Below are 27036 nucleotides of genomic sequence, written 5' to 3'. Positions count from 1 at the left end.
TGTCTTGTGATTTAGCACATGTGACTACTATTGTCGACTTGACAGAATCTAGAGTCACCTGGAGACGGGCCTCAGGCTTGTGGGAGGAGAGATTATCTTGATTACTTAAGTGTTGTGCAAAGGCCGGTCTTGACTGTGGGCTAGACCATTCCTGGGTACAGGATCCTGGACTATACAAATTGATCTCGGTAGCAGCGTGCTTCCACAGTCGTCTAAGTTCTGATTACCGATGCGATGTGATCAGCCATTTCAAGATTTTTTTTTTCCTGCTTTGCTTTTTTACTCTGAACTATGAGCCAGAGCAAACCCAGTTTTCCTTAGCTTGTTTTTGTCACAGCTACAGGAACAGAAACCTTGCCCAGTGACCAAGTCTTATTGCGTGGTAAGCAGTGATTAAGTACACTAGGGTAGGAGCATAGTTTTAAACACAGGAATCCACTGTCCTTTCAACGGAATGATTTTTGATTCATTTAATTTTCAGAAAATTCTAGTCTCTTGTCATCTATTCCAGAAGCTTTCGGTAGAGGGCAGCTGAAGGCTCCCGGTGAAAAGCAGGCCACCGCAACGAGCAACCACTGTGCTTGCAGGAGCTTGAGGAGGGTGGAGCCGGAGGCCGGGAGGCTAGAGCCAGAGAGCACCGCGTGGGAGGACTGCACAGGGCCAGGCGCGCGTGCGGGCGGTGCAGGGAGCGGTGCTGGAGGTTGTAAGGCTGTGCAGAGAGCTCGGGCGGGTGCATAAGGCAGAGAGGGGCAGACAGAGAGGGGCAGCACAGGGGGCAGGACGTTGCATTGGGCGTTGCACTGGAGGTGCAGGGCTCTGGACATTGCACTGGGGGTGCGGTGCACAGGGCGGTGCGGGGCGCAGGGCAGCTGACAGCGTCATCAGGCGGGAGCAGCGCGCACTCCGCCTCAGCAGCCACCGCATCGCGCTGCGCGCAGCGGGTCCCGGAGCTGCGCCTGGAGACCTGCGGCTCTGAGCCGGCTCTCCCCAGGTAAGCAAGCCACCACGGCTCTCGGCTGGAGCTGGATACAGCTCGCGGGTGCCCGGCGCTTTTGGCCAGTCCTGGGAGCCAGAGGAGCAGGATTACTCTCTGGGGCTGAAGATCAGTATGTATCCCAGGACTTGGAGAGGGGGACCAGCCAGCCTCATCCTGCATCCTTCCAGGAGGGGAGGGCGAGGACGAAGCCATAGCTCAGTTGGGAGAACGTTAGACTGAACACCTAACATTGCTTTGAAGGGGCAAAACCTCAGGGTCTTACCCAAGATTAGGGATCCCGTCCTAACAGGAGTTGCGGTTGGGGAAATTCTTTGACTGCAGGTATTCTAATGAATGCGGAAGATTCCATCGATTTAGGAAAAGTCTCCTAAAGAGGTACAGCTAGAGAAAGAAACATTCAGAGCCAAGAAGAAATGGCTAGGGGATTCCTGATGTTTGGATCCCAACCTCTAGACTTAACGCTCTGGAAAGGGACCCGCCCCAATGTCTCATTTCCTATTTTAAAGACCAGGCTTGGGATATCCACGGGACTCCCCTTCTTCTCCCGGTGGGAGCTCAGGCAAGTCTCAGCATCTAGTCCAGGCAGAAGAACGTGGGTCTCCATCAGAGGACAATGACAGCTGGCTGCCCAAGGGTTGGACTTCCCCACCCTGCTTTGCGATTCCATGTCCCAGTTCATATTCTTTGGGGTTGGGGGATCTTTGGAACTGGACACCACACATCTCGGTTGTTCCATGCCTTCAAAGGTGGAACACAGTATAACTTGGGTGGAGGAATCCGTGCCCAGCCAGCCTTGTTTAGGAATTCATTTCACATTTTGGTTCTTGTTAGCTTTTAATCGGGCCCCCGTGCATACTAGTTTATACTAGCAGAAGTTTTGTGATTTGCTTAAAAGAAAAAAAAACCCATAAAATATTATTTTAAATGACTATTTTCTAAGTAACAGCAAAAAAGCTGAAGTATTTTAGATCTCAGATCAGTCTAGATGTGTTCTTTCCCACTGGCATTTGGGTTCGAGGAGGTGGAGTGGGTGGTAGAGAAAAGGGAATAAAATTAGAATAAATTTAACAAATTTGTATGGGAATCATACTTTAAAAAAAGAAATTGTTGTTGCCTAAAATTGCAAACTATTCAGTTTTATCTGTGCCCTTCGAACTGGAGAGGGCCCTGAGCACAAGAAGACACAACACCCCCCGCACCCCCATCCCAAATATATCAGAGAAACAGAAGGTGGTACAGGTAGGAGGTCCGTTTGACTGAAGATTTTACATTTAGTGCAGGTGGCTGTCCCTGGAGAACCCAGGCAAGGAGCGGGGAGAGGCAGGGCTGACACAGACTGTAGCCAGGCTCCGAATCCTGTTCAGTTTTCTTGTGTTGGGGACCCGTGTGTAGGGCTTATACAGGAACCCCCAGAAGCTTTTTCATGAGTGCCTTAGCAGGGTGCTCTGGAGGCTTCAGACTCACAGTTTGAAAGGCAAGCTGGGCAGGGAGGGGACTCCAGCAGCTGGCTAGCAACCAGCCTTGTCAACAGAACTATTTCAGCCTGAGAAGGGCAGGCGGGGACCTTGCTACCGGCTTCCCATATGTGTCCCGTTTTCTACGGCACACGGCATTCTATACTTCCCTAGAAACAACTTATTCTAGCAACAAATGGTGGGCATCCGATGGGGACAGACAAAACCTCTGAAAAACTAATGGGGCTCTTTTTATCAAGAAAGAAATATACCTTCTTGTAGTCGAAAATATATTGTAGTCCAACCAAGGGATGGTTGACATGTTGAATTCAGTCAATGGCTTTAGATAAAAGGCATCGTGTGTCCAAGACGAATGCACCATGCTCTTGTACCAGGGAGTTTCTGTTTGACAGTGAGAGAATTTGGTTGCCTCCGCTGTGCTGAAAGTACTCAGCCAGCACTTCCTTCTCAACGAAGCTAACCAGTATCCCATTCTCTTTCGCAAGCCAGCTCCAACCTGCCTATTGATCATCCGTGCTTCTGGAGAGAGCACATTGGCCATGGACAGGTGTCCTTTTCAGGGCTAAACTGATTGCTATGACATTAATTGATTTGGGTAACGATTTTTCCAGGAAACAGCTGATCTATCAAAAGTGAAGATGATGGCTTTCCATGTTGTCAAAATTGCTCTGTGTGTGTGTGTGTGTGTGTGTGTGTGTGTGTACATGCAGGTACCCATGGGTGCATCTGGACACATGTGCACATGCTTGTGTACATCTGCACACATGTGCACACACATGTGCATTAATTAGAATGGTGACCAGAATCATTACCAAGGGTCTTCTTTGGTGGCATTCTTACTTAACCTAGAGCTCGGCGTTTGATTAAGTCTCTGGCCGATGAGTCCCAGGGACTCTCCTGACTCTGATGCCTCAGTAGCAGACATGAGCTGTTGTGCCTGGCTCTTTTATATGGATGCCATGGACATGAACTCAGGTTTATTTTCTTCCACGGCGAGTGCTATACTGACCAAGCCAACCAAGCTGTCTCTTCAGCCCTGGTGGCCTTTTAAAAGTTAAGTTTACAAATGCCTGCACACAGCAGGCAAGAACATAACATCATCTATTTGCTTCCAAATAATGCTTTAGTTTTTGATTACCCGGCAGGCAAGTTCTCTTCCTTGACCTGGTGAGACGTTTTTTGAAGGGATGGGAGCAGATGTCCCCTCTCTCTTCCTTGCTGTTGCTTCTGATGAAGCTCTGGAGAGAGATTTTGTACAGTCCTCACCCTGGGGCAGCAAGTGCTGTCCTGTAAACCAGTGCTGTCCAGTTGACACATGATAGGAGTGCTCCATGCATAATTCAGATTGGGTGATTAGTCACCTCAGAAGAGAAAGAGGAGCGGGGAAATCAATTTTAGTGTTTCCATATTTAACATTTCATATATTAAAACCCACCACTTAAAGGTATAGTCAGTATAAAAACACCAATACTCTTTTTTTTCCCTCTTTTTCTTTCCCCATACTAGATCTTAGACTCACAAGACATTTCAATACAGATCAGGTAGTCCGTGTGGCCAGGGGATGTTAAAAGCTAAAAGGGGCCCACGAAATGGCTTAGTGGATAAGGGTTACCACTACCAAGGCTATTGACTCAAGGTCAACCCTGAGACTTGCATGGTGGAAAAAGAGAACCAGTTCTTGCATGCTCTTTTCTGACCTCCAAACATTCACCTTCACACATCCCTCCACGTATACAAAATAAATTAAATGTAACAAAATATAAAATAATAAAAATAATAATGAAAGTTAAAATGTCAGGGTCCATGGCCAATTTAAGGCCATTACAAATAAACAAATGAGTCTCATTGATGTGAGACTGGGCTCTTCTTTCTTTGCAGAAATCTGAGCCTCTTCACTTCTCTCTGTGTGTGTGCATGGGCCAAGTGTGTATATATGTATGTGCCTGTGTGTATATATGCATACATGTATGCAGAGGCTAGAGGATCATGTCAGGAGTTCTTATTTATTGGCACAGAGTCTCTTGCTGAGCCTGGAGCTCACTGACTGACTAGATTAGCTGCTGTCAAACCCCAAGACTCCACCTGTCTCTACTTCTTCAGCACTGGGCTTACAAATGCGCACCACGTTCTGGCTTTCTATGACACTGGGCATCAAATTCAGGTCCTGTTTACACAACAGCCCTGTACTGACTGAGATGTCTACCCAGCTCTCTTATTTATTTCTTTGCCAGTAAATAAAGAGGACTAGCTCAAATAATTGCTCTGATTCTATGAGAATTAGCTGTCTGCATCCAGTCTTCCTGGAGAGTCTGCTGTTGCAGAATAGGCACCAATTTCTGTCCCAAGGTACTGGCCTGGATTTGCTTAAGTCAAGTTTCATATTCAAGTTCCTTTACTGAGAAAGTACCAGTAAACTCATGGGTAAGCTCGTGACCACTGGGCAAGCAGTGACATGCTATGTGGCTAGACATTCTTCTGTCTCTGACCTAGGCGTGCTGTCACCAGTCTGAATATTATCAGTGTTTAAAGCTGCTTGTTTTTATGCCGCCAGACAAGGCTTGTATGAAATGTAACTCTCCACACTTCACTAATGCAACCTGCTTGTAACTTGAAGCCAAGTCGTGAGTGACTTGAAAGGGAGGAAGGGTGTCAGGGTAGTTCTGCAGGCCAGTCAGGGTTGGAGAGGCACCTCCTGACGCCATTGGGTTCTCTGGCTCAGAATTCATCATGGCGGACTTTGAATGAGAACAGCGTTTTGTGTCAAAGGATTTCAGGCAAAAAAATTCTCAAGGCTAGTTAATGTCTGGCAAGGGACTATTTTTCTTAGAAAACGGGGACATTGGGGAACTTTCCACCAGGGCACATCCACACGTCCACACATCTGGATACCTACAAGTCCACATTTTTACACACTGGCACACCTACATATTCATACACTTCCACACAGACATCCACATACCAGGAGTCTTACACAAACACACACACACACACACACACACACACACACACACATGTACACAGACAAAGACACACATACAACCACACACTCACATATTCAAAATATCTACACACCCACACCCATGTACACACACACACACACACACAAACAAACACACATTCAAAATATCTGTGCACACATGCACACATGCGCACACACACACATACACACACACTCATAAAAGCACATACCACACTTCTTTCTTTAATGTCTCCAGAGGAGTAGGGTTCAGACATGCATTAAAACTCTAAGAATCCTTTGGGGATTCTTGCCTGTTATCCTTAGGTTTCCAGGTATTTGTATGTGTGTTTGATGCTGGGATTGAACTCAGGGCCTCCAGCTGATTTCTTATTGTAACAGCTTTGAAGCATTTGAGTTCAGGGTCAGAGCCCATGCCTCTGCATTCAGGGCAAAGCTAGGTAGAATCCACTCAGCTCTCTATAGTATTCAAATCCAACCCTTCAGAACAGTCCAGCTCAAGGTTGGACCTCCATAAACATAGAATCACTTTCCCCACGTGACAACCTAGCCTGGACTGTCCCACATGCATGCACCTGAAATCAGTAAGCTACCTTCTTGTCTCCTCACTAGTGAAATGGTGCCCAAGAGTTAAAGAGCAGCAGCTATAACATACCCCTATTGCTCAGTGGCTTGGCCAAGCATCTGGCTTCATTGTCTTGACCTTGGCCCCTCTCTCATAGGACCACTTTGGACTTCAATGGTGGTCATTAGATACAGAGAGCGGAAGGGAAGGTGGGGAGGAGGTGACCAGCGGATACTTGTTTTCTGATAGGAGCAAGGTGCTCCGGTGTGCCGTGGCTCAACAACCTCAGATGATAACAACTAACGGTGTGTTTCAAAAAGTAAGGAGAATTATCCAGCAGAGTTCTTACCCTAAGCCAATGTCTGAGGGGAGAAACATGCTTAGCATGATTTACAGGACACATACAAGTATCAGCATGCAGCATGCTACATCCTTAATATATGTCTGCATGTTTAGAACTGGTACTTTTTATATAAATTTCATTACAATTTTAAAAGGATGAGCTAGGGAGATAGCTTGGTCAGGAAGGTGCTTGCATCACAGGCACTGGGGTCTGTGTTTGAGTCTTAGGATGCAAGTAAAAAAAAAATGCAGTGTGGGCACATGGGCTTGCAGTCCCAGTACTGAGAAGATAGAGACCTGGGACTCACTGAACAGCCATTCTAATGTAATAGGCCAATGGGAGACCCAGTGTCAAAGGAATGGATAGCATTTCTGAGAGCGCTGTTTGGCTGCGATGTGCTCACAAGTGCAACTGTGCACATATTAACACACATACACCTCCACACACGCATACACTGCAAATTTAATTAAAGACAGTGAATGGGAGGAGGATGTGTGCGCTCCACAGGAATCCTGCATGGCCGAGGTAGTGAGGTCTGCATGAGTGCTTGCGAGCGAAGAGGAAGTGTGGAATTAAAGGAGAGCAGATACGGCTGGGTGACCTAGATTTGAAAAGCTTCTAAGTTACCTATATTATCATGATGAGCAAGCGTGGGTTTTTGTTTTGTGTTTTGATTCCCCAGGTGGGTTCACCTGGGAAGGCTATTCCGTTCTTTGAATGTCGGTCTGAATCCCTCCAAATACATGTGCGGCAAATTTCAGCAATTTTTAGGGAGGAGAAAATGAATCAGGGTTTTGGAACAAATATCTAAACATAATGCAAATGTAAATATGGGGGAGAATGCACAATAATCCCAGAGTAGGGAGGATTTTTCTAAACTGAGATACTAAAAAAAGATTTAAGTCAGAGTCATACAAATTCTGCATTTCTGCACAAATGCTACCAGCAACATCAAAGAATAGCTCTTTGTGACCTGTTTCAGGTGAGCCTGAGTTTTTAATTGGGTGGAGTTTGTAGCTTAGACTCATCAGAATCCCTTGAGGGGTTTGCTGGGCTCTTAGTTCTAAGACTTGGAGCTGAAATATAGTTTGTCGATAGAGTCCTTACCTCACCTGCAAGAGGCTCTGGGTTTGATTCTCACAACAGAGGGACAGACAGATAAACAGACAGACAGACGAACTCTGAGCCACTGATTCAGCAGATATGGTTCAGATCTGGCTGTTGTTGACTCCCATCAGCCATGAGGCCTTTGAGAGAAACTCATTGTGTATACCAGGTTGGCTTTGAACTCCCAAAGACCCACTTCAAGACACAAAAGATAATGCAGTGTCCTCCATTCATGCCAGGAGATGTCTGAGCAGAAGGTGAGATCGTATGGGGTCCAGAGATACAAACTCCAGCTGCTTCGAACAGGTGAAAATATGCTCGCTGTCTCTGGTCAGAGGTCACAGATCAGAAGGAGAACTGGTCACCCATCACACAGAACAGAGAATCCAACACCATTCTATATCAGGCAAGCTCGAGAAGTCAGCATTTGCATCCCAAGGAACATGTGAGGTGGAGAGAAACTGGTGGTGACTTTGGAGTGGAAAGTCCAAATGTAGTGAGGTTGAGATGGATTCTGTCAGTGGGTCTCAATATGAGGGTTGTGACACCTTTGGTAACCCTCTGTCTCCAAAGGCAATTTTATATTACAGTTCACAGGAGTAGCAAGATTTCAATTACGAAGTATCAATGAAATAGTTTGATGGTTGGGGCTCACTACAACACGGGGAGCTGTTATTAAAGGTTTATAGTATTACAAAGATGGAGAACCACTGGACTAAGTCCTTTAACCTAGAAGTTCTATGCATAAGAGATTTTTTTCCTCTACAGATAGGTTTAAAAAATGAGTTACTTTTGCAAAAAGGGCCTTATCTGAGTAAGAGACTCCCCAAAGCAGATTTCTGTGCAGCTGACAAAGAGCAAACTGTCTCTCTCAGTAGGCCAGCCCCGGACGGACTTCCTGGACACTGTGTTGAGATTTTTCTCTCTAACTTCCCACCCTCAAGGTTGATTTCTCTCTAACATAGACCACTGCATTGTTACCTCGCCACAGCAATAGACCTTAGTGTCTGCCCAAGGCTATCAACCTGCATGCTAAATGTTTCTTTTCCTCCCCAATTATACACTGGAAAGAGAGTGCCCTTGGCAACCAAGTCAGAACTCACATCAAACCAGTGTGAAGTGGTGAGCCTGTCCTGAGCATAGACCAGAAGATATTGGAGTTTTTCTGTCTTACGTGGCTTGCATTTCCTGACAGGTGGTAGCATTGTTTTTGCATTGGTAATGTTTGGGGAGATTTCAACAGTGACATTTAGAGACTCTTCTGTCCTGAAATTCTCATCTTTTAGAAACAGTTCTAGCCATTCCTGAGACTCCTAAATGGAAACGTAAGTCAAGCTTTAGGGCAAAGGCAGCTTGCTCCACAGCCCTGCTGAGACTGGCAAAGGGACTCAGACCTAGGAACTGTAGAAACTGAAAGAAAGTATGGGCCTGGGGCTGGTAAACTGGATCTGAGGATGCAAACATGAGGACCTGAGTTCAAATCCCCAAAACCCACTGAAAAGCAAGATGGTGCCACATGCCTGCAATACCAAATGTTCCTACGAGAAGATGGGAGAGTAGAAAAATTCCCAGAAGCTCACAGGCCAGCTAGGGTAGTGGTTAATAGCAAAGAGACACGGCTCAAACAAAGGAGGGAAATCAAGACTGACTTTTGAGGTTGTTGTGTGTGCCTGTATCCTTTCTCTGTCTGTCTGTCTGTCTCCCCCCCCCCCCCGTCCCTCCTCCATTATATAACCCTCTGCACACATACTGTATACAGGCATGCACATGCACACAAACTTTTTCTTTCTATACCATACAACCTCTGCACAAAACCATACACACACACACACACACACACACACACACACTAGCAGTCTTGTTCTTTTACACCCCCCCAATACTATATACATATATGCATATAGACAAGCGGCCCTCCACACTATGCACACAATGCTTTGGAACCCAGAGCTCCATGCTGAGTGGCTGCAGGCCTCCATTGGATTGCAAGTCTTACTGGATTCGCTGTCTGGACAGTGCCTGGGTATAACATTACATGACTGAAGCTTCTGCAACTAGTATCTTGTATGGTAGACAGTGCTTCTCCACAGATGACTTGTCTTGTTCAAAGCTGACCTCGTTTTTTCTGGTCCTGTGTCTTCTTTCTCCTCCTCCTCGTGCATTTACGCTCAGGTGAACTCGAGCTGAAGCACCCCGTTTTCATTAGGCAGCAAGTCACTGCTGCTGGGAATACACAGTCTTCCTTCATCCGGTGATGTGGCCACTGACAACACCCTCAGACTCTTGCTGAGTGTGTGCGAGTAGAGAGTAGCTGTGAATGCATGTTCGTGTCTGTGCTGGCGGGCATGCACGTGACAGTCGGCAGTCAAGTTCAGGTGTCATTCCTCAGGAGTTATATGCTTTGTTCTAGGAGACAGGGTCTCCCATTCAACCTGGGTCTGTTGATTCAGTGAGGCTGGCTGGCCTGTGAGCCCCAGGGATCTATCTCCCCAGGGATGCAATTACAAGAATTCCCCACAATACCATCACGCTGCATACGTGTGTGGATTCCAGGGCTAAGGCTCCGTTTCCTCAGGCCTGCACAGCATCCGCTTAACGACTTAACTTCACCTCTGCCCATCAATCACTAGTTGTTCTTGACCTCTGCACAGCACTAGCTGCTGCCGATGCCCCACTGTTTTCTGTCTTCACTCTGCACCTCCCTTGCTTCAGACCTTCTTTGTCCCTCTGTAGAGTGGTCAGGATCTCTTTGGCTATTCCTGAGATGTTGGTTGGGCCTTCTCTTGCTGCTGACAGTGTTCTCCCTATAGCATCAAAAAGGCTCCCACTACCTTCCTGTGCAAAACATCTGGCCTTGAACGAGATTAGACAGTGATCTTTCAACAGAGAGCCATTCGTGGGCCAGGGGACTAGCTCTGTTGTCTTGCTATGGTGGTAATGACATAGTCCCCTGCTATTGTAGCTCAGGGATCACCCAGGACTCACTCATGGGGCTGGAGAGATGGCTCTGCAATTAAAAGCATGCACTGTTCTTACAGATGACCCCAGCGTGTTTCCCAGCACTGACACGAGCAATTCACAACTGCCCATAACTCCAGTTCTAGGGGACTCTAACATTCCCTTCTGGCCTCCAAAGGTACCATTACTCATGTGCTCAGACATACAAATAATTTTTTAAAAAGAGGTATTAAAGGGGCTGGGGGTGGGGCACCCAGTTCACTAAAACACCTGTCACTACCACAGATTCATGAAAGGTGCCAGAGCAGGGACCATGGGGACTAGGGCAGAGTTCTGTGCCCAGGGATTGTTGCCCACAGCCAGCTGATTAATCCACCCTTCTCAGCTTGTTCTTTAGAAGCAGAGTGTAGATCCTTTCATGCCCCAAACAGACTGTTTGTACACACTTTCTGTGGGATGGCAATTCTCACCCCTTGGGGACCCAGCAGTAGCAATGAATAGAGCAGATAAAAAGCCCATGAACAGCTTTTATAAAGCATGGGTATAATCAAACTTCAAAACAGGGGAACTGTGCAGGAGGCCAGGAAGGCATGTGTGCTCCAGAGATGAGAAAGAGAAGGCCAAAGGCCATCAGGGGTAAGACTGGGCTGTAAAATGAGGCAGCTGGACCAGAGACATCCTCACTGAGAAAGCTGATCCATGAGCACAAGCCTGTAACCGACCAGGATGTGAGGCCCGTGGAAGTCTAGAGAAAGAGCAGTCTGAGTAGAGGGAACAGCCAGTAGGAGATTCCTGAGGCAGGAGTATGCTTGGTGTTATCAAGGGGGCAGTGGAAGCTTGTGTGGCTGGGAAGAAGTAAACTAGGAGCACAATGGTAGAAAATGGGTGTGTGTGGTGTACATAGTGTGTGTGTATGTGTGTGTGGTGTATATGTGTAGTGTATGTGTGAGTGGTGTATATGTGTAGTGTGTGTGTGTGTGTGTGTGTGTGTGTGTGCGGTGTGCATAGTGTGTGTGTATCTGTGTGTGTGATGTATATGTGTTGTGTATGTGTGGTGTGGGTGTGTGTGGTATGTATGTGTGTGTGGTGTATATGTGTAGTGTATGTGTGTGTGTTGTGTATATAGTGTGTACCTGTGTGTGGTGTGTGTGTATGTGTGTGTCGTGTAAGGCAAATCATCAGCTTGTACTTTCAAGACGACACCACAGGGGTTGGTTAAAGAGTGTAGCATAATGAATGTTCTGGAGCCCAAGAGCCACATGACACTGGCCATCTGGGTAACACCTTCTGAATGCCTGGTACCAGATCTGAGTGCTCACAGAGCCAGTAGCAGCAGTGGAGAGTGACCTGTGGGTGTGTCTGAGTATCTCCTGAAGGTGTTGCTAATGGGGTAGATGGGAGGCTTGTGGGCATCTGGGTATAAGGAAGACTCCAGGTTGCTCGTAGCAGGGAACTGGGAGGATCCTGTTGAAAGGAGCTGAGTGGTAGAGGATGCTGCAGGGGAGTCGGGAGTGGCTGTGTGGGAAGCTCGGCTTTGCTCGGGGAGGAGTCAAGGAAGCCATCCACGCCTCTGCCGCCTAGGGGAAAGGTCCTGGACACAGGTCGTGAGGTCTGTGGCTGTTGGTATAGGGGTGACATTAAAGTCAAGGGAACCTATGTGTTGGTGGAGTAGCTGTGAGCAACCAGGGCAGACACACAGCTCTGGACAAGCACACAGAGCTCTTCTCTTTCCTTCCCCAACCTGGCAGAGCTGTTCTAAGAATGGATTGGGATTGCTGGCATCTTATGGCGGGTGGGGGGTGGGGGGTGGAGATGGGGGTGCGGGTCTGGCTCCAGGCTTGCCCTGCACCTGCAGGGTCTTCAAGCTGGTTGTTTCAGTTTAAGTGGACCACTATGGCTTCCCTGTGTTAACCTGGTGGTTTCCCATTCTGTTCACGTTAAGACCTGATGGCTGGCCCACTCCCCCAAGTTTCCATAAGACCTGTCTGTTCCTGTTTGTGACTTTGCTGTCTGTCTTAGTTAGGGTTTTATCACTGTGAAGAGACGCCGAGGTCACAGAGACTCCTATAAAGGAAAACATTTCACTGGGGCTGGCTTATGACAGTTCAGAGGTTTAGTCCATTGTCATCACAGGGCAGGAGGTGTGTGTGTGGGGGGACGACGACATGGTGCTGGAGAGGAGCTGAGAATTCTACCTCTGGATCCCGCAAGAAGCAGGAAGAGGTTGCCATACTAGGCGTGGCTTGAGCATCTAAGACTCAAAGCCCGCCTCCAGTGACCACTTCCTCCAACAAGGCCACACCCACTCCAACAAGGTCATACCCCCCTAATTCTGCTGCTCCCAATGGGCCTATGGGGGAGGGGGGCATTTTCATTCAAGCCACACACTGACCTTGTGTGCTATAACCATGGGAGGGCTCCTCCTTGTATCCAGAGCCTGTAGTGCCAATGTCTGTGTCTGCTGCCCTGTGCTGGACAGCTCCCATCCCCCCCATAGGATGAGTGTTCTCTCTTGGAACATTGCTCAAACATCTCACTTACCCAGTCATACTGCAAGTTCTTCAAATGGAACGGGACACATTGCCTTGACATATCTTAACCGTGTGGCCCCACACTGATGGAAACCTTCCATTTGGAAGTGTTTTCTAACAATTGGATTTTCAAGTTTGTAATTGTGCCAATAGAGTTAAATCTGTCATTGTGGTTATCAGTTTATTTATTGTAAACCGTCTACTTATTTATTGTGTTTGCACTCTTGTGCATGCACAAGTCAAAGCACTATTTTTGGGGTGTTGGCTCTCCCCTACCATGTAGGGTTAAGGAATGAAACTCGGCTCTTAGTACTTGACAGTGGTAATGTTTATCTGCTGAGCAATCTCATTGAACCAGAAGGGAGATGTTTGTTCATTATATCCCCCATCTCTCTTTCTCTTTCCTTCCTCCCTTCTTTTCCTCCTTTTCTTCCTTTTTCTTTCCTCCTGCAAGCTCCAAGGACCTTCTCTGCCAGTGTTCTTACACAAGGCGGAATGGTGTCCTAACAAGAAACTGGGGAGGAGGATTCTCAACTGCACAGTCTCCCTTACCCATGCTTACAAACTTGAGAATCCATGGGGGCATTTTGCTCTTCAAGTTGCTTGAGAGAACAATGGGGATCTATAGATGCCTTGTGCCAGCCCTGCAGAGGATTTATACATGTATTTTTTGTCTATTTCATTTTCTTGAGACAGATAGTACAACACAGATTGGCTTTGAACTCCTGAATGTCCTACCTTTACCCACTTAGTACCAGAATCACAGATGTAAGCTACCACATTCTTTCTGTAACCACATTTAAACGATTTAAAAGACAGGAGTAAGCAAGATGGCTCAGAGATTAAAGATACTTCCTGCCAAACCCGATGACCTAAGTCCCATCCCAAGGGCCCAGAGAGTGAAGGAGAGAACTGACTCCCAAAAGTTGTCTTCCAATCCCCACATGAGCACCACAGCTCTCTCCCTCAGCATGCACAATAAATAAATAAATATTTAAAAACACAGAGGTGATATTGGTTTAAATAATATAGGTATAAAAATAAGGATGGAGGGTTATCATTTTAACATGTGATCAAGGTCAGAATCATGTGTGAGCTGTCCAAATCAAAAGCCTTCAAATCCAGTACTGCCTGGTTTGACAAAGCCCAGATGTGCTAGCTCCTAGTAGCTGGTGGCTACAATGCTTAAAAGCGTGAGCTGGCTTGGCTCGAAGTGCTGGGCCCAACAGTCCCCACTCCTCACCGTCATTAACCCAAAATAAAATTAGAGCTGCAAGAGAGGTGTGCATTTTCATTGGTCTTCTGGAGAAATTAGATTGGGGAAGCGGCTGTCAGACCAGATTAGATCTTCGCTGTTTATACCATGTAGTACAGACAACAGAGGAAGAGTGTCTGCTTGGCTAATATCAACACTTAACTGACATTTCTTGCTAAAGGATTAGAAAAAAAACCTTTTTGTATATGGTCTTCTATATTCTTACTGTGGGAGAATCTTCACAACATAAAATCTGCCACATTAACCATTTCCAAGTGCAGAGTCTGATTACATCAGTACAGCCATGTTGCCAACACACAGATCCCATACAAACCCCCATTCCACCCTGCAGGTCCTAAATTCCACCCATTCAACAGCTCCCATTAACCCCACAGCCCAGTTCAGTGTTCTGCCTCTGTGATTTTGAACATGGCTTACATCCTCACAGATGAGCCCCTAGGCTCCGTGTTTATGTTTTTCATGTTGGCGTGTGTGCATGTACGTACTGAAGACACCATATACCTCACGTTTTGACACTTGGTCTCCTAGTCTGGAACTCTTCAATTAGGCCAGGCTGGCTGGTTAGCAAACCCCATGTCTCTTCTATTTCCATTTCCTCAGTGCTGGGGGTCAGCTATCACATCTGGATTTTTTTTTTCTAAGTGTGTGTTGGGAATGCTCCAGTGGGCCATCCCCTCAGCTTCAGCATCTTTTGGCAACTAGCTTAGCTCATCTTACTCACACTGTCTTCTAGGTTGGTGTGTGATGTTGGAATTTTTTCCCCCAACCCCGACCCAGGCTGAAAGATGCACCTTCTCCTGCATATATTCCATCTTGTTTATCCCTTCATTTGCCTGTGGGATTTGAAGGGCTCCCAGCTCTTGTGAATAATGGTGGCTGTGAGTTCTTGAGGGCCAGCAATCTGCTGGTGGCCCATGTTCTGGGAAGCAGAGTTGCTGAATCATCTAGTAATTCTATATTTAGCTCTCTCCAAAGAGGCGGCGCCATAGTTTACCTCTGCCATCATAGGAAAGCATTCCTGCTTTTCTACATCATTTGTTACTATCCTGTTTTAAAATGATCTCTCTCTCTCTCTCTCTCTCTCTCTCTCTCTCTCTCTCTCTCTCTTCTGTATGTGAGTGTTTGAGTATATGTGTGTGTGTGTGTGTGTGTGTGTGAGTGTGTGTGCCCATGGGAGTTGGGGGGGATGTTAAGGCTACTTTGAGCTATCTAACTCAGACACAAGGAACTGAATTTATGTTCTTTGGAAGAGCAGCAAACACTCTTAAGTGCTGAGCCATCTCTTCGGCCCTCATCTATGATCTTATTTTGTTTTGAACAGTTATCTTGAGTGAGTATAAAGCAATCCTTCACTGGGCTTTGGGTTTCCGTGTCTAATGGCTGGCGTCAGACCCTTTAAAGCGGGTGCACTTTAGAGAAATGTCTGTGGAGATTCCTTGTTGGTGCTCTGTCTGCTCATCTTTTGCCTTCTCAGTTGTAGATGTTCTTTCTATATTGAGGGTCCAAATCCTTCTGAGACTGTACATTGGCCCCTCTTCTCTGGACCCCCCTCACTTTCTCAGTGAAAATCCTTTGCTGGGCAAAAGGGTTGAATGAAACCTAACTTATCTACTTATGTGGGATGGTGAGGGGTCTTAAGTGCTTCAAAACAACCTCAAAAACAGAGAATAAACTTGGAGGTCTCATACTACCATTCACAAAGTTACCCCAGAGTTACAAAATTCAAAGCAGTGTGGCACTAGCATATGTCTATCTAACTATCATCTATCTATCTATCTATCTATCTATCTATCTATCTATGAAAGTATAATGTGGGGTCGGGTGGGTGTGGTGTACCACTTTTCTGGGACTAGCTCCAAAAATCCCAGCATTTGGAAGGCTGAGTTTGAGGCCAGCCTGGGCTGCACAAGATCCTCTGTCCATATTCTAATATAACAAAGAATGGCTTACTTGGAAAATTCATAGATGTGTTTTTAAATTTCCTGTGAAACCACCCCTTTTCCATGTTGTAATATCAATCATAGCCACTGTTCACTTACCTTTCATGAATAGTTCAGTTGGGCTCTGAAGGGTCAATATTTTGGAAACATTTAAAGGAAACAACAAACTCAGTGTAGGATGCCTTTAGTTCTGGTACTCAGGAGGCAGAGGAAAGCAGATCTCTGTGCATTTGAAGCCAGCCTGGTTTGCATAGTGTTTCTCAGGCCAGCTACATTTCTAGACAAGGGTCTGGAAAGGCTACATAGTGAGACCCTGCCTTGAATGAGATAACTAGAAAGGGAATACTGTTACAATATAAAGTGTTATACTGAGGGCAAGTGCCATGGAAGAGCAAGGTGAACACTTCTCAAGGGTGGCATCTGCACCCTGCAGGAGACATGAGAACCTCTGAGCTCAGGCTGGGGATGTTGTCTGCAGGAAAGGAATCCAAGATATTGCACGTTTTCAAATGCTGAATTCCTCAGGATTTTTCATTTCAACTCCCCATCCTTGATATCCTTGCGTCCCAGAAAACACCTCTCCCCAGAATACAAGTATCCTAGGGTACTCAGGTCCCTCATCTAAAATGTAGAGTGTTTGCTTAGGACAGCCACATACCTTTCTATAGACTTTCAACTGTACGCTCAATATAATGTCAATCATGTTACACTGTGTTGCTCAGAGAAGAAAAACAAATGAATGAATATGTATACTATGTATATTAAATATATACAATCTTTTTCTTGACATCTTTGATCTGAGGTTGGTTAAATCTGAGGATGTAGACACCAAGAGGGCCTGCTGTGTAGTCTTTGTAGACAGGAGTCAGTCCTCAGGAGATGGGCATTCAATCAGGTGAGAGGACTTGAGAATAACCATTGAAATACCACCCATATTAACCAAAATTATGTTACAATAATGAAGTCCCTAAGGCAGGCTACTTTCTTTAGCCCATGGGTCTTGAGGTGCATGGTGGAGAGGCACATCTGGCAATAGCTTTCTTGATGGTGGCATCCAGAGGTGGTGCGGGGCATAGCATATATGCACATGTGACATGGTTTCTGTCCTTCTTATAACACCACCAGGTTCAGTTGTAGGGAGCTACCTTGTTTTCACATTTTCCCAAATTTCCATCTGTAAACACTAATACTAGAATGAGTCTTACCCCCTCGACTCTTCCCCTCTGGGATTAAAACTTGAGGGATGCTAAAATCACACAATGGAGCCACAGCTTCATTGAAAATAATTTACCAGTCACGTCTATACCCCAAACATGCAGTGTGTTCAAGGCAGCAGACAAATTGAATGAAAAGAAATTGGGAACTGAGAACAATTTAGGGGGAAAAAAATTCCGAATAATTCCAAATGTTGCAAACAACCAATTAATCCCCAGTCAGCAAAGTGTGATGGGAACAGGTGTCCTTTCCTGCACAGATGGTCTGTCTTGTTGTCTACTCCTGTTTGAAATCCTGTCCGTGGTGTCCATAGACAGGGGCTGGAAGAAACCCAAAGACAAAGAATGGAATGCTAACTTCAAGGTTTAGAACAAATGGCAAATAGCTTTAGAGGATTTAAATACTGGGATCTATCTAATTCTACTTATCATCTATCTTCTATCTGTCTATCATCTATCTATCTATCTATCTATCTATCTATCTATCTATTTTTCATCAATTTTCTATCTGTCTGTCTATCTGTCTACCCATCTATCATCCCTCCCTGCCTCTGGTGCTTTCTCTGAATAAAGACAACCCTGCCACATGCACTGGACTCTGGGGCTTCCTGGACCCTTCCAGATGGTTTATCCAACACTGAATGTACACAGTATTTCCCACTCCTCTAAGCCCTGTATGACTCTGTCCTCTCCTATCTTGTCCCTTAGTTGCTACATTTCTTTAACGAGAGCTCTACGTTCCTCGTCTGGTCTAGAGCTGTCTCATACTCACTACTCTGGTGCTTCCTGCCATGACGTCCGTCCTCATTCCCCAACTCCCCCTGCTACTTCCACCAGCGCATCTCTTGAGTGAGACTCACTATGTCTCCACTGAACTCCCAGTTTTCCAAAGACCTTTGCTCTATGTGTTTCATAGCACAGCCAGCCTTCAACCTGAGAGTCAGATGACAGAGCCTTCTGGATTCCCTAGAATTTTATGAATTGCTTTAAAAGTTTGGATTTCAGGCAGGTGGATTTCTGAGTTTGAGGCCAGCCTGGTCTACAAAGTGAATTCCAGGACAGCAAGGGCTACACAGAGAAACCCTGTCTTGAAAAACCAAAAAAACAAAAAACAAAAACCAACCAACCAAACAAACAAAAAACACAAAAACAACAACAACAACAACAAAAAACCCCAAAAAACAAAAACCCAAAAACTTTGGATTTCAATTCTATGCTAATTCTAAGTGTATAAAAATGTTATTGGGAATGATCTAGATAACCACCTTATGTAATGGCACAGCCATAGCGTCAGTTCCACCCCGCCTCCCTTCCCCCTCCCCTGCCCCCCATGTCAAGATGTTCCACTTTCCTAGTCCCCAGCAGGCAACTGTCAGTTTTAATCAGGCTGTGGTCTGCACATTCTCTCTAGCTCTTCTGCTTACCCTAGGAATGCATTTACTCTGCATGTGGCTTCTCACAGCGGGCTCTTCTGTTGTGAGTGGAAGGCCAGTCCCATTATCTATTAGGAGCACCATCTAACCTGTTGTATTTCATGTGTTATTATCACAAAGGGTTCATTTCCGTTCCTTTGGGTCTAGGAGCCAGTTTTAGAGCCAGCAGACACCGGGTTACACACAGGTGATTACTGCTTCCATCAGCAGTTTTCTTAACTAACAACTTTACAGAGAGATAATTCACCCAATTAAAATAATTAAAACTTATGATTTGCTGCTTCTGGCCCCATCACCATTATCAATGGTAGAGGATGTACCCATACCTGACCAACCACCTCTCAGCCCTCAGTTTCTTCTCACCTCATCCCAGGGCAACCACAGAGAAACTCTCTCCCCCTGTCAGCACTGTAACAAACACCAGAGGCTATCAACGTAGGAAGGGAAAAAATGTTGTTTTGGTTCACAAGTTTTAGGAGGTCCCTCCAATGACCGGTTGATAAACCCCTGCTTTGAGCCTGGGTGATGTTTCATGGTAGGAGTGTGCGCCAGAGCAAAAGAGAAAGGTGGGACAGATCACAGACCCTCAGCCTCCCCCGAGCTTTTCACTAGACCCCACTTCTTAAAGGTTCCACAGCCTTTAGCACATAGCTCCTTAGAAGATGGGCAGGAATCTGACACAGGCTTTTGCTTTGTGTTTGCACCTGAATTTCCTTTGCTGAACACAAGCTGGGAAGGTCAGAGCCAGTACCTTGTCTTTCTCCCATTCTGAGGGAGGCACATTTAGTCTCTACCCTTAATACCACCCACACTGAGATTTTCACAATGCACCCTCTGTCTAAGGAATTTTCCCTTTATTACTGGTATGTGTGTGTATGCTTGAGTGTGTGTGCATGAGTGTGTGTGTGCTATGCTTACTGTGACACATACATAGTGGTAATCCCTGACAGGCGTCAGGTCTGTCCTTCCACCATGTAGATCCCAGAGATTGAACAGTCCCCTTTCCCTGCTAAGCCAGGTCCCATGATGTCATTTAATTTTCAAGTATGAAGTAACTTGTCATTTTGGTATAAATCCATTTGGCTTGGCATACGATCTCTTTATATGTCAAGGGTTTCATGTACCTAGTACTTGGTTGAGAATTTTTCTATCTATCATCAGGAGATCCTAGTATATAGTTTTCTTGGGACATATGTCTGGCTTTATTATCAAAGTAATATAATGTAAATCTCAAGAAAGAACAAGGAATAGTGTTTCTTCTTTAACTTTTCTGGGTAAAAGTTTATGAAGAATTGATACTGTTTGGTTTTTAAGGGTTTGTGGAACTCACTGCTAAAGCTGACTAGACCTGTTTTTTGTTTCTTTGTTTTTTTAAGGGTTTTTTTTTTTTTTTTTGTAGTAGCTTCTGGCTACTGGTTTAATACCTCAAAGGACCCTCGTGGTTTTTATTTGTATTTTTTTGAATCCATTTAGCCAACTTTCATTTTCTTCTTTTATATTATCTGCCCTGTTGTCACATGGAAGACCAGGAGCCCTTCATATTCCTTATAGTCTTTATTTTTGTAAGGCCAGTCATACTGTCTCCCATTTACTTCTGATTTTAGTCATTTGACTTATTTGTGTTGCTATCTTAGCTAAAGAGAAATCAATTACTTGCATGTGAAATGAACCAATTTGAGGGATTTTTGTCTTTGTCTTTTGGATTCTCTATTTTTTTTTTTCAGTTCTACCATAAATCTGTGGCCTACCTGCATCCTCCCCGCCTCCACTTTCACCTTGCTAGAATTCACACAGTTCTTCACACCAAACCCCCCAGATGCCAAAGGATACAAATGTCCTGTTTTTCTCACATTTTCTGCTTTCCATATGGCCCTGCCTTGGGACCAACAAGCCTATCATCCACTTGCCATCTGGCCAACCCCAGTCATCCATGAGCTGTTCCCTGGGCTCCAGACAGAGTCCTATGCCCCAGTGAATCCTCTTGCCTTCTGTAATTGTGTAATAGCATATGATGTGTGGGCCATACTGGATAATTCTTGTGTTTTGGGGCCCTAGACTGCTCTAGGCTTCTTTTGGGTAAATATCGAATTTGCAAGGTCTATGGGAGTATTTTATGGACATGAAATTGAACATGGGGCTATGCCCACCTGTCTCCCATTGAGCTTCATGTTATACTTCACACCCTTTGAGTACACTGTCTCAGGTCCTTGCAGGCACAGTAGCTTCTTGGACTCTCACCAACCTGGACTCTAGCCAAAACAAAGTAGATATTTCTTTAGACAGATAAACGCTGGTAGCCATGGACACTAGTATGTTTATTTAGTATTGCTTCTTGGGTCGGTTGAATTATGAAGAGAGTGCAACATGAGGCCCCATGTGCCAGCAAATTCTTCAAACTCTTGTGGTGTGGACCAAGAGCTCTGGGGGCAACACTAAGGTCCAGAGTTAAAGACATGTTACTGTCTAGCTGGGTCCTTCCATTCAAGCTGGAGCTATGTAGTTATAACAATAGCCAAGAGTGCCTGAGAACATAACCCTCCCAACAGTGAGGGCCTCCCACACTGAGGCTGGAAAGGGACATTTCAAATCAGATTCCAGATGCCACTGATTTTGTTTTGAAATCTAAATTTCAGGACAATTTGTCATAATGCTGCATGCCTAGATTGGTTTTAATTATCTCATAAACATCTAATAGACTTAATCAAACTCCTGAGCAGACTTCCATTAATTAATGGTCTGACATCTTCTGGTTCTATTTTAGTACTGATGTTTAGTTAGTTGTTTGGTAAGCCACAGTATATTCCATAAAAACTGACAACTTAATCGAATCAGTTGTGTCTTAGTTTAGGGTTTCATTTCTGTGAACATACACCATGACCAAGGCAACTCTTAAAAGGACAACATTTAATTGGGGCTGGCTTACAGGTTCAGAGGTTCAGTCCATTATCATCAAGGTGGGAGCATGGCAGCATTCAGGTGGGTATGGGGCTGGAGGAGCTGAGAGTTCTACCTCTTGTTCCAAAGGCAAACAGAAGATTGACTTCCAGGGAGATAGGGTGAGGTCTTAAGGCCCATGCTCACAGTGATATACTTCTTCCAACAAAGCTGTACCTCCTAATAGTGTCACTCCCTGGGCCAAGCAGATTCAAACCACCACAAGTTGTTTGGTATTCTCTAGCACATTCCAGAACACAGCAAACTTAGTTGACTCACTACATAAGCAAATGTGGAAGACGTAGTCAGAAGATCATGAAAAGCCTGGGATTCATGTTCCCTGGCACAAATCCGTCTCCTGCCACTATTTACTTACAGCTGATAGCTTTTTACTGGACTCTGAAAATTATTTTGGTCAGCCATGTTTGCTATTGTTCCACAGTGACTCAAAAACTAAGAAAATGAAGTGTTAGCATGCTGTTTGCCTGGAAAAAAAAAAAAAAACAATAGGCACCATGTTTCACATGCTTGCATCTAATGTTAATTTTAGTTCAAATGTGGGCGTGGCTTAGTTTCCTCTGGTTTTGTGAAAGAAGTGCCTTTCTTTGTCTAAGAAGGTACAGAGTAAAGGTATTTGATGGTTTGTAAATGAAGAGAGTACATTTAAACTATTTTATTTTTCATTGTGCACCATTGAGGATGTGTGTCTGGGTGTGGGTACGCGCCTGTGATGGGTACCAGATCCCATGGAGCTGGAGTTACCGGGAATTGACATGGGTGCTGAGAACCATGCCCGGGTCCTCTGCAGGGACAGAAGGTGCTTTGGATTACCAAGCCATTTCTCTAGCTCCAGAGAAAGTATATTTACACATCTTTTATGGTCGTGGGTAATACTTGCAAGGAGCGAAGATCTCGCTGGATTAAATCTTAGTAACGATTAATACGTACCTTGTATTGCTGTACTCATAATGGCAGGATTTAGGGCTTTTTAAAAATAAAGCATATACTTGTTTCTCTCTTTCTCTCTCTTTCTTGTTTCATTTCTTTCTTTTCATCTCTCCCTCCCTCCTTCCTTTCACCCTTCCTCCCTCCCTCCCTCCCTCCCTCCCTCAGTTAGCTACAAAGTAGACCTACTGCTTTAGGGGAAACTGAGGACTAGTCAAGAGAATTTGGGTTTTGAGCTGTGGAAGTGGCTAAATATAACTGGGAATTTTTTTTAGGTGGAGATAGTGAACACAAACTTAATCACTTCATTTTGTTTGTTTGTTTGGTTTTGTTTTTCAAAAAAAAAAAGGCAAAATCCATGCTTTGGGGGGTTTCAAATTAACTCTCCCAACATCTGCTTCCTCTGCTAGGTATCTCCTGGTCAGTAGCTGGAGTTCTGAAGCAACATGCCGGAACAGAGCAACGACTACCGGGTGGCGGTGTTTGGGGCAGGCGGTGTTGGCAAGAGCTCCCTCGTTTTGAGGTTTGTGAAAGGGACCTTCAGGGAGAGCTACATCCCGACTGTGGAAGACACCTACCGGCAGGTGATCAGCTGTGACAAGAGCATATGCACGCTGCAGATCACCGACACCACCGGGAGCCACCAGTTTCCGGCCATGCAGCGGCTGTCCATCTCCAAAGGCCACGCCTTCATCCTGGTCTACTCCATCACCAGCCGGCAGTCCCTGGAGGAACTCAAGCCCATCTATGAGCAGATCTGCGAGATCAAGGGGGATGTGGAGAGCATCCCCATCATGCTGGTGGGTAACAAGTGTGATGAGAGCCCCAACCGTGAGGTCCAGAGCAGCGAGGCAGAGGCCCTAGCCCGCACATGGAAGTGCGCCTTCATGGAGACGTCCGCCAAGCTCAACCACAACGTGAAGGAACTCTTTCAGGAACTCCTCAACCTGGAGAAGCGCAGGACCGTGAGCCTCCAGATCGACGGCAAGAAGAGCAAGCAGCAGAAGAGGAAGGAGAAGCTCAAGGGCAAGTGCGTGGTCATGTGAGAGGCCTTCGTGCAGGAGCTGCTGCTCTCGGGCCTCTCTCTTCCTCCCCTCTGTGAACCCCCACTGTCGTCAGGGCAGCATGTCCGATGCCCGTGTGTTAAACATTGCATTTGGCTGCGACACACCCTGCAATGTCCTTCAGAGGCATTCCACACACCCCACTAGCCCACCCCCCTCAGGAGATGCAGAACCTGCGATGCATCTTAGCATCCCAGGAAGCTGAGGCCAGTCCTGAGTGGGCTTTAGCCATTTGAAGATGAGGGGACTCAGAGCTGTGGACACAGGAGAACCTGAGAGTACTGTGTGATGCATGTGACAGCAGGTTAGACCATGGCTACCAGTACCATCCTGCATCAGGCAGCTTAGTTCAGAAGTCACTAACATCTTTGGGGGAGGAGTAGGCAGGCAGATGAGAAACCAGTTGGACCTGTGGATCCCAGTGGTTCCCGTGAGTGGATTTTTAGTGGGATTAAAGACAAAATACCATAACCCCCATCTAAGCGATACTCATGCTATTCCTACTGACACACACTGAGGGATTGCCCCCCTTTTCCTCAAAGCCTTCTTTGTAAGCACCGGGTCAGCCTGTTAGGAGTATACACTTCATATGTAATGCCAAGGCCACTTGTGGCATGATGCTGTGTCAGCATTTCTTCAGTTTTTGAGTCAGGACATTGTGACATCATGTAAACATTGCAATAACCACCCTGTATGTGTGTGTGTGTGTGTGTGTGTGTGTGTGTGTGTGTGTGTGTGTGTGTATGTGTGTGTGTGTCCCCTATACTTTGAGGGTTCTAGAAATGTGAACTGACTTTCTTCTGACCTTCGAGGGTTGCCACTTCTTGCAGCCCTCTGATTTTTAAATAAAAGGAAATAAAGTAGGCATGTTTTTAGACTCCCTCTTCCCCTCCCCCAAGATGGTTTTCCTGTCTTAAATAACTCCACGAGTACCCAGCTGGGAACCAGCCAACCAAGAGCGTCTAAATAACCAGAAGCACATCCATTTTTTTTCTAAATGACGCGAGCATGTAGATGCTATGCGTTACACCTTAATGAAATACTTTGAAGCAGACGTCGTTCACTGTGTTTTTAACGATTTATCTACATCAGAAGTAGATTGCTAGAAAATACATTTAATTTGTAGTAAATCTTCTCCTCGTTCCTTGCTAAATGCTCTTAAAAGTTCCTCAGAGCAACGTGCAGCCCAGACGCAATCCTCTCCTAAGGACTTTTGAGTGCACCCCGTATCCTTCAGAAGGAATCATAGCTACTGCGTGAGGGATCAGTGGCCACAGTGGCTGCAGATAGGTTGGGCTAATCTCTCTTTCCTGGGCACAGTGCCCACGGCTTAGTGTAATTTGCCTGCCATCCTGGAGTTCGGCTGGATTTTGATTCTTGGAAATTCTTACTTCTATAGTCAATGAGAAGGCACATGCTGGTCTTGGGTGCCAGCTCGACCATTCTCTAAGCCATCTTACCACTGACCAGTCCGCAGGTAGAGGAGGCTGTAGCACTGTGTGAGCCTATACAGTACTCTCATGGCCAGCAGGCATGGCCAGTGGGCAGAGGTCCCAATGCTGGGGTGTTTTGGTCGGCCTCTTGCTCCACCAAAGCCTCCGAAGCACACTGTGTTCAAACACTTGCTTCCTTCAGACCTCTATAATTCAGTCTGGCCCTCTCTGCTCTGCCAATCATAACTCACCCTGGTGATGTGCTGAGGGCCAGGGAGTTCCCTCAGAAAACCGTATGCCTCAGCAATCTTACCATCTCCTTAGACCTCTAGAACAAAACCCTTGGGGTTATCTGGGCAAGCAGCCACACTGAGAAATGAGGAAGCCCAGGAACCAAGCAAGAAGAGCCTGGAGCCCTTGTGCCCCATCCAAACCCACTCTGAGTCTCTTCTATCTTCCCCATTTGTTCCCAGTGGCCATTCTCTATCACAGTGAGATGGAGTTATGGAATTTTCTAGAATGTCTTCAATTTGTTGTTCCATTTCTCCTCTCAGAGAAAACATATCACCTTGTCGTTTAGATTTGGGGAACAGCGAGGGAAAGACCACTGCTCTGTGGATGATGTGACACATACGTTATCTACACATCATATAGGATATATATATATATATATATATATATTTATGGCGATCCCTTTACAGTAAAATCCTGTCTGTCCTACCGACTGTCACCGTGCTTCAGACACAAGCATTGTGCCCCATGATTCCCTGTTTCCAGTGACCGCACATCAGGGTTCTTTCAGCCCTGTATGTCAGTTTCCATATTCCTAAGTGTTTCAGTCTTCATTGACACGAGGATCTTGCTATAGCTCCATCCACAGTCTTTGCTCCTCTCTATGCTGTCTGTGAGTTTAGAGGGTGGGAGGTGAAGCCTCCCTCCTTGGGCTTCATTTTGACACTACATTCTATAGATTGAGCCGAACACTGGGTAGCTATCTTAACATCACCTTTGGCAAACTTCCCTCTGACTCAGGGGCTGAGGACACAGTACTATCGGGCCAGTGGCTTTCAGCTTTGCTTTGGTCCCAGCCCAAGTCATGAAGCTGAGACTCTTGGTAATATCCTACATTGCACATGGGACTGGAAACTTCTGACCCAGCCTCAGCTCATTATAAAACTTGAAAACTTGCTTTGAAGATGGCACTCTGGGGTTAAGCACGGGACTCCATGAGCTCCCTAATCCCCACTGGTCCCCTCTCCATTCAGTGACAAGCCATGGGCAGGCATCTAATGCATCAAGTCCAACACAAGAGCAATATCCAATTGTCCACTAGATCTAAAATTATATATATATTATGTAATTTATCTTCCTGCACTTTTGAAGCATAAAGTAGTAAATTGTACATATATATCTCTATATATCAATATGCTAGTATATCGGTTTCACTCTTTGTAACATTCTTTGTAGAAGAAGATGTACTAAATATTTTAAAATTGCGCTGTGATATTCCTCCCTACCCCAAGTTTGTAACGTGTCGCTCCTACTCAAGCTGTTTGGAAACACCCAAAGCCAAAGGGGCATATGGAACTCCTATAGGAAGGACACCTCCTGGGATTCAGTGGCCCACAAAGACCTTGTGTCAATCAAGCATCTGTGATCAGAGTGATCATTGGCATGTGAGACGCCGGCACATGCTTCCACTGCAGCCCTTGCTGTTTCGGTTCCATTTCTGGGTGTGTCTAACTACTCTGTGGTTACGAGGATCACCTTGTATAAGGTTCTAGTGGCAGCGATGGCCCCAGTCCATGGAACCAGTTACAATAAAGCTCAGTTACAGCACCCTG

At 45.8% G+C, this 27036-nt stretch overlaps 1 protein-coding gene across 2 annotated transcripts; it reads left to right on the top strand.

Moving 5' to 3' along the window:
- Positions 1-56: 56 nt before the first annotated feature.
- Diras2 (DIRAS family, GTP-binding RAS-like 2) lies at positions 57-27036 on the top strand. Of its 2 annotated transcripts, none has more exons than XM_006516950.4 (2): positions 57-382; positions 23106-27036. In XM_006516950.4, the coding sequence occupies exon 2, from the start codon at positions 23142-23144 to the stop codon at positions 23739-23741; it is 600 nt and encodes a 199-aa protein (XP_006517013.1). In that variant the 5' UTR covers positions 57-382; positions 23106-23141; the 3' UTR covers positions 23742-27036. The 2 variants fall into 2 exon arrangements, with proteins under 2 accessions (XP_006517013.1, NP_001019645.1); NM_001024474.2 differs by lacking the exon at positions 57-382 and adding an exon at positions 575-991.

This window comes from Mus musculus, chromosome 13 (assembly GCF_000001635.26).
Source record: "Mus musculus strain C57BL/6J chromosome 13, GRCm38.p6 C57BL/6J".
NCBI classification, from domain to species: domain Eukaryota; kingdom Metazoa; phylum Chordata; class Mammalia; order Rodentia; family Muridae; genus Mus; species Mus musculus.
This window is presented reverse-complemented; position numbering and strand designations above follow the sequence as displayed.

What these genes read in the sequence shown, in the direction of transcription:
- Diras2 (XM_006516950.4), top strand. Translation starts at nt 23,142, where the DNA reads ATGCCGGAACAGAGCAACGACTACCGGGTGGCGGTGTTTGGGGCAGGC.